This window comes from Crotalus tigris, unplaced genomic scaffold, assembly GCF_016545835.1.
Source record: "Crotalus tigris isolate CLP2741 ecotype Arizona unplaced genomic scaffold, ASM1654583v1 scf7180000018445.1570621, whole genome shotgun sequence".
Classification (NCBI taxonomy): Eukaryota; Metazoa; Chordata; class Lepidosauria; order Squamata; family Viperidae; genus Crotalus; species Crotalus tigris.
The window spans coordinates 1,048,690-1,059,680 of NW_024097006.1; the positions used below are offsets into that span (position 1 = coordinate 1,048,690).

General features: G+C 41.3%; 1 protein-coding gene across 2 annotated transcripts in view; it reads right to left on the reverse strand.

The window, feature by feature from the left end:
- TWIST2 (twist family bHLH transcription factor 2) overlaps positions 1–10,141 on the reverse strand; it is a 32,246-nt gene extending 22,105 nt beyond the window's left edge. Inside the window, exons 1-3 of one of the 2 annotated variants that reach the window (XM_039352587.1) lie at positions 10,082–10,141; positions 3,736–3,914; positions 2,701–3,267 (exon numbers count right to left, since the gene is read on the reverse strand). In XM_039352587.1, the coding sequence (XP_039208521.1) occupies positions 2,714–3,214 (501 nt within the window). In that variant the 5' untranslated portion in view covers positions 3,215–3,267; positions 3,736–3,914; positions 10,082–10,141 and the 3' untranslated portion in view covers positions 2,701–2,713. The other variant, XM_039352586.1, reaches the window with a different exon arrangement.
- Between the last annotated feature and the right edge of the window lie 850 nt (positions 10,142–10,991).

Here is a 10,991-nt window from a genome sequence, read left to right on the forward strand (position 1 = left end):
TTTACAAAAGGCAAGGAAAAAAATGGGGGGAGGGGAGAGGAATAATTTCAGTTTTCCAGATCCCTAGTTTTGGGAAAACTGCGAAGTTTGAAAGCGAAGTAAATATTTTCTCCATGCATCCTTCCAGGGCCAGAGCTTTTCCACTATAAACTAATCTTTGTAACGATCTGCTTCAGCAAGAATGTAGCATAGCTTTTGATTAGCATAATCAAAATTCATATTTGCTTCTGTTGTATATTAAACATTCTGCAATCTTTTTTTTTTTAAAAAAAAACCTGATTGGATACTTTTTGATTTTGACCGTATTGCAAAATCAGAATTGACCCTTTTTAAAGGTATTGGAAGCTGCTACAGGGAATGGCTGGTTAAAAAGAAAGATACAGCAGGAAAAAATATATAGTGATCTTGTGAAAGATTAATGGAAACTTTTGTTTATTTTATGTAGTTTTTCCAGGGTTCTTCCTCCCCTCAACTCCTCAATAGTCAACCTGTAAAGATGCCTGGTTTGGCTATAGGATTTATAGTATCATTTTATGCAATTTGTGTAGTTTCTAGATCAGGTAAATTGGGCTTACATGTACTGTAAGTATGTATAAAACTACAGCTTTCATTTTTTAATGTGGAAGCCTATGTCATTTATTTGTCATTAAGTGGTCTCTGTTGAATTGCAACTGTATATGCCTTTTACCATATTGTGCATCATTTTGCAATTTATCAGAGCTCATGTATGTATACCTGCATAATTTTCACTCTACTGGAGTGTCCCCAAACTTTTGTGCACCCGGGACCGGTTCTGTGAAGAGAGGTTTTTCCGCAGACTGGAAGGGGGGGGGCATGGTTTTGTATGCTATCTGCATTCTGCAGATGAGGCTTTGCTTGTTTGCGCGACCCGGTTTCTGACATGCCATGGCCTGGTGCCAGTCCATGGACTGGGGTTTGGGGACCTCTGCTCTACTGGCTGTAGAACTTTATTTGTAGCAATGGCGATTTCTGAATGCGATCACCTTTCAGGATAGTCATCTCCTGGGCAGTCACAAGTTTAAAGGCCTGTCCCATGGAAATTGCTTCCTTCAAAAAGGCGAATGAAAGCTAAGATATGTTTAAATGTTTAAATATGTTTAAATCCTTGATCCTGCAAGGAAACGGAGCAGGAATTTGTATATTGCTTCAGGCAACAAAATGTCCTAGGTTGGCATTTCATCAGAAGCAGAAAAATTGTGGTTATTTAGGTATTCCTGATCTAAAGTCATTGACACTTGTGGGTTGTCTGAGTTTAATCCACATTAATGCTTGGGCAACCAAAACAGAAGAGTTCTAGTGGACCCTTAGAGGGATGCGCTATTCATTTCAAATAATACACACACAAACAGAACACACATATGTGTGCATGTGTGTTCATGTATGTATTATTTGAAATGAATAACCTAACCCTCTTTGTTTACATCAAACCAACAAGCCCTGCTATTTCTGATGCACAGTGTTTCTGGGTCACCAGAAAGACTCCACTGGAAATCTATACTCTAATCAACATCTACTCTTTATCAGTATATTGAGACAACAGTGGATTTTCTCACAGAAACCCCCCCCCCCCACACACAAATGGGTAAAAAGACTATACCTTTATAGAAATGACGGGTGAAAGATATGGTGATAGATAATGATTTGAAGGGGACTTGGATGCATATAGATTTCTGTTTTTAGAAGGGAGCATTACAGCGCTCTGTATGCAAAAATGCTCTCTGGAAAGACTATAGAAATGACAAAGCATTCAAAGAGGGATACCTTTCAGGCTTGCTACTTTTCATGACAAGTAAATCTAAGCAGATCAAATAAAAATGCAGGTGAGTTGGCAGAGACCTAGGAGCAAAGCTTCCCCCCCCCCGTCTCCCCCCCCCCCCCCCGTAGGCTGAGATCAGTTTTGATGCTGTGATTCGAGAACAGTTTGACTAAAGGACATGTTTAGATCACATCCAACAAAACCGGGACTTTAAAGAAAGGAAAAAGAAAATCAGTCGATATGTTCACGCTATGCAATTGTGTCATGTTCTTTCTGAAGTCATTCCCACTGACTTCAATAGGGCTTGCTTTCAAAAAAACATTTGCTTTGGGCTGCAATGCTTGGAGCTTTGCCCAAAGGCTTAAAAATAGATATTTTTCAGACTGGAAACACACGCTTAATATGTTCTTTTGTTTGGGGAGATGTCAGGAAGGCAATATTGTTTGCCTTTGGTAGGGGTCTCTGTTGTCCAACCTGTTGCCTATGCCTGCTAAGCGGGTTATGCTGACAGGTGATGGTGGAACAAAAGTGAAAGCAAAATCTCCAGATATATCACTTTGAGAGCTCTTTTCCAAAAACAATCGCCTGCCTGTTGCAGCTGGACATTGCCAGGATCTCAAGTCAATCTGGAGATCAGGTCTTTGGACCTGGAAACACTTATTCCTAATTCCAGCTGTGGGGCAGTTGGCTTGAGTTGTTTCCTAGTGGTGGAATTGACACTCTGCCCATGGTCAAAGTTGCTCTCTTTGGGGGGGGGGGTTAGCATTAATACACAGTCAAGTGCTACATCCTGATTCCGAAACCAGAAAGAGGAGCTTTGTCCTCTGCCACCGCTGGGATTTTTCCAGGGGAGTTGTAATGCTGGGGAAAGGACAAGAGGCAGCTGGGGAGAAAAAAGGAGTGGGATGCAAGAGGAAACCTACCTGCTGTTGGACCTCAGTGGGATGCTGACATGGACCAGGCCCCTTCCATCCTCCAAACAGAGAAGGCGTAGCTGAGCCTCTCATGGGCCAGGTAGTTGCAACTGGAGATCTTGTGGTCAAGCTCGTCACTCTGCAGGACCTGGTAGAGGAAGTCAATGTAACGGGCAGCCAGCTTGAGGGTCTGGATCTTGCTGAGTTTGTCCGAAGGCAGGGTGGGGATGATCTTGCGCAGCTCAGCGAAGGCGTCGTTGAGCGACTGGGTGCGCTGACGCTCCCGCACATTGGCGATCACCCGCTGCGTGTGCATGTCCTCAAAAGTCTGGGACACGGGACTGCGCTTGCTGCGCTTCCCCTGTGGCAAAGGGCTGCTGCTGTACTCTGGCGGGGCTGAAGTCAAGGGTTTACCCAGCTGGCTCCTCTTCCGAAGACTTTTCTTGGGCATCTTCTCACTTTCCTCCTCACTGGTTCCCAGGCTGCCCTCCGGTGAGTCTGGACACATGCTTTCCTCTTTCATCTTCTCCAAGTCGGCCTCCCTTTCCTTTCCGTGCCCAGGATGAGGAGCTGGACCTAGCAGGCCACAGTGCATGTAAAGCCAATCAGGTTGAGCAAACTCCAGGACGGGGATCCCCAAAGAGCTGATATTTGGAAGGCTTCAAATGATTTTTTTTGTTGCTCCAACCTTCAGTGATCTGCTTATTCACCTTCCTTTCCCCCCTCCTTTAGGGCTTAAAGAGAGGAGGGACATTGCTAAAAGTCTCTTAAAGCCCTTTACGGATAGGGTAGGGAGTTTGAGGGGAGGGACTGTGTGCAGACCAATACAACCGTGCACAATAATGCAAACATCAAGGGAGCTTATGGGTTCCAGATTGCCTTCCCTTCCTTTTTCCTCGGCATTCTCTCTTCTCTCTCTCCGCCCCCCCCCCCTTCAGCTCTGAGACACAGATGCTCCAGCCAGCCGCCTGGATGCCAGAGGTCATTCCCTTCACCGGCTGTAATTGACAGGGAACTGCCGGCCTGACCCCCCCACACACACACCCTCAACTCTGCCCTCCAGGCTGATCTGTGGTGAATGGTGCCATCTTCACTTCTGGGTAGACGGTTGTCTGCCTGTTGCTTTGAGGTTCCCACTTTGGGCTCGGAGAATCCAGAGCTCTCTCACGTGAGCGGACCTCTGTTTGAGAAGCTGCGTCTCAGCGTTTGAATTAAACAGAAGGCTTTAAAAGAAAAAAGAAAAAACAAAGGCTCTGCTTATATCGAAGAAACACAGGATTTTTTTGGCCCTGACTCTGTTGGCTACTACTCTTTAGCATTTGCTTGCTCCCTACTCTACCGACGAAGCATGTGATAATCATACATAGGTGATCCTTGACTTATAACCTTTCGGTGAGTGACCATTCAAAGTTACAACAGTATTAAAAAGTGACTTACAGCTAGTCCTCACACTTGCAACTGTCGTAGCATTCCCCACGATCAGATGAGCGAAATTTGGGCTCTGGGCAACTGGGATTACAGTGGTTGCAGCATCCCAGGGGCGTCACGGGATCACCATCTGCAACCTTCCCAGCTGGCTTCTGGCAAGCAAAGTCAATGGGGGAATGCTGGATTCACTTAACGACTGCATGATTCGCTTACTGTAACAACTTTTTATTATGGTAAGCCACCTAGAATAGCCCCAGAGTGAGATAGATGACAGATAAATAAATAACAAATAAATAAAAATAAATAAAGGTAGTGATTTGTTTACCAATCCTGGCCAAAAGAAGGTTGTAAAATTGGGCATGGCTCGCTTAAGAAGTGCCTTGCTTAACAACAGAAATTCTGGTCTTAATTGTCATCGTTAAGTTGAAAACTATGTATGTCTAGTTTAATGAAGAGAAGGAGGAGGGGGGACATGATAGCCGTGTTCCAATATCTCAGGGGCTGCCACAAAGAAGAGGGAGTCAAGCTATTTTCCAAAGTGCCTGAAGGCAGGACAAGAAGCAAAGGATGGAAACTAATCAAGGAGAGAAGCAGCCTAGAACTAAGGAGAAACTTCCTGACAGTTAGAACAATTAACCAGTGGAACAACTTGCCTCCAGAAGCGATGAATGCTCCAACACTGGAAGTTTTTAAGAAGAGACTGGACAGCCATTTGTGTGAAATGTATAGGGTTTCCTGCCTGAGCAGGGGGTTGGACTAGATGACCTCCAAGGTCCCTTCCAACTTTATTATTATTATTATTATTATTATTATTATTATTATTATTATTATTATTATTGTTGTTGTTGTTGTTGTTGTTGTTGTTTTGTTGTTGTTGTCATTATTATTTTTATTATCATTATTACTACTACTACTACTACTACTATCTGTAACACAGTCCCCTGTGGTTACTTAAAAGTAAGCCCACTGAATCCAATAAGATTTATTTACAAGGAATAATATACAGGCTAATAGACTTAATCCAGGGATGTCAAACTCGCAATGTCATGTGATGTTTTTCCATTGCCAGCAATGGGGTGGGTGCGGTTTTGGCATGACGCATCTGACCTGTGAGCCAGCAGTTTGACACCCCTGACTTAATCAGTTAATGTTTTAGGCTGTATGATCCTTAGTTTTGAGGAGTCTTCCTCAGGTTGGGGCGTCTGTGCAAATATATTTTCTGCTTCCAAGAAGAAGAAAATGAAGAAGAAGCCCCAATAAATCCAACCAAAAGCCAAATTGCCATGGCATATAATAATAATAATAATAATAATAATAATAATAATAACAACAACAACAACAACAACAACAACAACAACAACAATAACAATAACAATAATAACAATAACAACAACAACGTTGGAAGGGACTTTGGAGGTCATCTAGTCCAACCCCCTATTCTGGCAGGAAACCCTATACCATTTCAGACAAATGGCTGTCTCGTCTTAAAAACTTCCAGCGTTGGAGCATCTTCCTTTGCAGCTTTTCTTCCCAAGACTAGGAAGTGGGCTGCAAAAACAATTTGCTGCCCAAGAAAAGAGTTTCTACATATCCTGGCAATTTTTTATAACCCCAGGAGGCTTGGATCTTGCTTGGCCAGGGGATCCACAAAACTGTCTTGCCTCTCTGGCTGCCAATTTACTGGCCTTTTCTTTCTCACCCAATGGGGCAAGGCATTTCTTTCTCACCCAGTGGGGTAAGGCAAGACAAGATAAGGCGGCACAAGGCTGGTATGGATTTCTCATTGCCTGCTGGCTTGACGAAGGCAAGTGATTTGCCAGTACAAGGGAAGAGCAGCAGCAGGTGATCTAAAAGCTGAGCGGAGGGGGGAGAGGATTTTTAAAGGAGGGGATTAGTGAGATCTGCCAAGCAGACACAGTCACATACCTGTCGGTAACCTTGTATGGCATTTCTAATGCCCTTTCTTTCCAGTCGCATTGTACAGGGATTCTTATATTTTACAAAGCCCAACCCAGATTGCACTGAGGAAGGTGATATTTTCAAAACCTACACTGAAAAAATAATCACAAAGGACACTCACTGAATGTATCTGAGTAAAAAACAAAAAAGGAAAAAAAGTAGAAAAAAAGACATTTCTACAAAAAGTTATAGTCTGTAGATGCTTCTGCATTGGAAGATAGGGAAAATAGCAAAAAAGCGATGAAGATTTTCATTATTTTTACCTCCCCGATCTCTCAAGATAAAGAAGACTGCATTAATAATGTAGCCAATAAAACGAACTAGATTTATACAAAATGACACATCTTCACAGCACTCAGCTCCTTGACATCAGCCATCAAGCCTTAATGCCAGCCCTGCGTGGTTCAGCAAAACCACGGTAAAACTGTCATCTCTCTCCTTTTGCCATCAGCCCCCCCCCCCACCCCAAACACACATTTTCATCCCCCTGTAAATATATTTATTACATTTTAATTCTAGGAAAAGCTCTTCGTGGACCTGATGATTGTGGACCAGGTCCCACAAAAGCAGATGTAGCAGTAATTGGATAGTCTTTAAGGTGCCACAAGGAAATAAGAGTCAATGTCCCATCCACACACCATCCTCCTGTCGAGAGAGTCTGCTGAGATGATGCTGTGAAGTTTGAAAGGCTGACCCCCAGCAGGAGGAAAGGTTATGCCAGTGGAGAGGCAAAGCAAAACAAAATTATTTGCAGATTTTTGCAGCCCCAACTGAGTTTCCCCTGTTCAAATCCACAGAGAACTGCCCTATTTACACTCTGCCTCTCCAGTCATGGATGGCAACAACATGTTTCCCAAGACTTTCTTTGGCACTTGCCAAGCACCCTGCTTTTTAATAGTGATGGGAGCTAAAAGTTAGGCATATGACAATGGGCCTGCCTCAAGTGCATTTTGCATTTGCATTGATGTCCTTATCAATCTCGCAGTCATTTTACAAACACAAAATTGTGGGCTTTGTTCTCCTCTTGGTATATGAGTAGCCCACACAGCCAATTCCAAACGTGCTCATTGACTCAAAAATATTGTGGATCCTCTATTCAAAGAATCCCACCATTCCTGTTGATTTGCTGCAGGAAAACTTCAAAAGATGAAGTACGATTGGCCTGTGAACAGAGACAGAATATCCCTTCAAAAGGATATTCTGGCTCTGTTCACAGGCCAGCCATATTTGCTTTCAGCAGATATTTTGCTTCCTCAAACTATCAGCCTTAACTCTGAAAGAAACGATGAAAAACAGATATCCAATCCTCAGTGGTTTCTGCATAGATAGAAGCCATATTGTTTAGCTGCATGGGTGTGCATGTGTGTCAAGGAGAGGCAAATGACAAAACTAGAATTATGATGCCAACTCTGCCCCTTTTTCTACATGATAAAATGGCTGGATTCTGTGAACAATTCTGTGTATAATGTTTAAAGCCAAAAAAAGTGCCATTTGCAACTCAGGAGCACGCCTCTCGTTTTGTTGCTTTCTCCATTTCCCTCTTTTTCCTTTGTTTATTAATATATGCATTATAGTAAACAAAAAAATCCATTAACATATAATGTTGATAGAAGAGATTGACTACTCTTGTACCCCCAAAAATGTAAACATCTGACTGGTCTCTAATGCAATTTATATCTATTTTTCACTGTATTAGTTGAAATGCACAAGCTTAAGAATGTTAGCTTGTTAGGCACAGAAAGATGAGATTGCAGACAAGCAGACAATTGCGTGGCCCTAATGTGTACAAACATATCTCACTAACAAGACAGGAAGAAAAAGAAAATGTGGAGTCTGATGTCCTGTAAATGTTCCTCTTTGTTCATTCAGCTCTGTATATTCTGTTTGTGTATGTTGCGTGTATATATGTTTGTGTGTGAGTGAATGAGTGAGTGAGAGAGAGAGAGATTGAACTAGGCCTTGAAATTTAAATTTATTACAGCTAATGTCCATTTATCTAGAAAAAATATTCCATCTTAATAGATGACATGATTTCATTTGACATACCTGCATCTCAGAGTAGGTAAGGTTGAGGTATGGAAAATTCCATAAAGGTTTTTTGTTCTGATTTAATTTCAAAAAGTTAAAAGCTGCATATAACAGAAAGATGTTCTGCAGGTAAACATACGTTGGTTTGATCACTCCTTGGATCCAACAACAGCATCAAAAATGTTAGTACCAGATTTGCTTGGCTCACCTGATTCTCTCAACCAGATCTTACAAAATCAAGTGAATTCAAGTCCTCGTTATCCTTTCCTCCATAGTGTGGAGAGGACCAAGGGTGTTTAATCTTATTACCTCTGATTGCAAGTTACCCAGAGGGGCTGGGCCCACAATGGCATGGCCATTCTTCTCACTGACACTAGAAGAAAGAGGGCAGATTCACTCTTTCCACCATCTCCAGTGGATTCAACAGGAACTTTCATCAAATGTCAGAGGTTTTAAATTAGACATCTGAGTACTGAGTAGCATGTTAATATTTAGTCGATGCAGATCGGGAAGATTGTCTTAGAGAGTCAGATTGGGAAGGCTGTCCTAGTATGCCGTAGGCTGTGTAGGTGAGTCCAACTACAGTATTCCAACCTGTTTGCTCTCTAGATGAGTAACTTTCAACCCCCAGAGTTCCTCTGCCAGCATTGTCGTTGTTAGGTATTTATTTCTACAAGGAATTCCTCCCTACTACAGGGATGTGCAAATTTAATTGTTTTTCGCACCACTATTGTCTTCTCTTGAGTCGACAAATTACAGCAACTAAGCCTACGGGAGAAATTTGTACCTCCTAGAATAGTTCCAATATACAGAAGAAAAAGAAAGAGGTCCATAAATTGTACACATTTAGGGGAGAATGCATAAGCATTTTGTTGCATTTCAAGATAATTTGCCCCATCCTTTTCTCGATAGATGCCAAAATTTAAAAGGTTTTAGTAGCTCTTAACTTAGCTGGGACATTTTAATAAATTTATAAAGGACATAAACTATTGAACATTCTTTATAAGAACATTTTCCATTGATCCAAAACCTCTTTTATACAGTGAATGAAGAAAATTCACTTAATTTTCTTCTCCTCTCATGTCATAAGGAAATGATTCATCCACTTCCTCTGGCTATAATTTATGCATTTATTTATTGGAATTATAAAAAAAACATTCTAAAATGCCATTATAAAAAAAGTCTGCCTGCGCTGGGAATTTTCTGAGCATTCGCAGAAACCTAGAAAGAATCTTCATCTGAAAAATATATCTGTTTCAACAGATCCCAGCGGGCGGGATGGATTAGAATTATAAAACATTTCAGACAGCTGGATGAGCAATAGTTGGGTAATATCAGGAATTTTTTGAGTTCGGCTCCTCTCCCTTAAATTGCTTGGTTACAACAGCGGAGTTGGCAATCAGGTTAATTAACTAATTCCCTAAGAAATGAACAGTAACTTGAATAATGGAAAGGAAAAGAGAGAGAGAACGAGAGAGCGAGACAGACAGAGCAAAGCCAGGACTTTCCATGGGTTCCTGCTTTGATGAGAAACAATTTTTCATCCTCCCCAGTTTGTTAACATCCCCAAAGGACCATGAAATGTATTGTTTTTGTCTTGCTTCAAAGCTCAAAAATGTATTTCCCATCGTTCTCTCTTCTGGGTTGATTCCCCCCCCCCATCTTCTTTTCCTTTTACCTCTCCTGATGGAACATTATCAGCTTACACCCAAACCTGTTGGCTGGTGTTTTTTTTTCAGCCACGTTCTTTGAGATCCGAGGGGATCATAATTGTCTCAAAATATCACTTGTTTACCACAGTTCTTTCTGCCAACAAGAGACAGAGTAGAAAGTAATCAGGGCAGTTCGGTGATCTGCATCTTTCCTTCCCATCTCTCTGCCAATCAAGTGGTTTACACCTTGGCTGGAAAAATCCCACAAATGCCTCTCTATTTTCTGCCAGTAAAAATGTAAAATAATAAGTGGAACGGCTTACAGTTGGATGCCTAAGATGCTTGTCTTGCTCTGAGCTGCTCGGAGAGTAACTGGAGGATCAATTCTGGCCACTGTGGTCAATAAAGTTTCCGTGTGCTGCTGTGAGACAGGGCTTTCACAACCCTATCACAACACAAAGTCGGGAAAGACTTGGCACTTTCTTCAAGCATAAGGAGAGGATTGCTGTGACTGTTATTCAGTTCAATTTCTCACTTCTACTGCAAATGTTCTAATTTCTGGTTTGTCTATTGTTCTGCATGGCTTTTAACTATGATTTTGATTTGTAGCTGACAACGTTATAGTGATTTTGTCTGTCTAGTTTACCTGTTTTCAATCAAGTTATGGATTTGGGGGAGTCAGTGGATTAGAACAGCCAGTAAGCCCAATCAATTGATGGTTTAGTCAGGATCAGAATATTTATTGGTTTTTTTCCTAATACACAACAAAACAAGGAAATTCTTAGATTTGATAATGGGATAAAAGAAACATACATTTGTATCTTATAAAACTCTGCAGTTTTTAAAATGCTTTCAGTTTTCTCTTTTTTTTTCTTTCTTCAAAGCATTTAAGAAGGATTTGAGAGAGGCAAACTTGTCATATAAGTCTGACCTATAGCAATTTCAAAAGCCACAGAATTTAATTCACCATTCAGGTCATCCAGTTCATCTACATCATTTTTTTTCCTTCTCTCACCAATACTTTCTATATTACTGAATATTGAGAGAACATTGTTTTTTAAAAAAGCTGTTGTGAGTTTCTGTATATGCAACTGCTCCTGAATGACTGCTAAATCCCCATGCTTAAAATTTGCCATGCTTAGCAATCTTATGGATGTATGAATGTAACTCCAATTCTGAACACCTTTTTTAAAAATCTGACAACCGCATGTTAAATTTGGGGAATATGAAAGC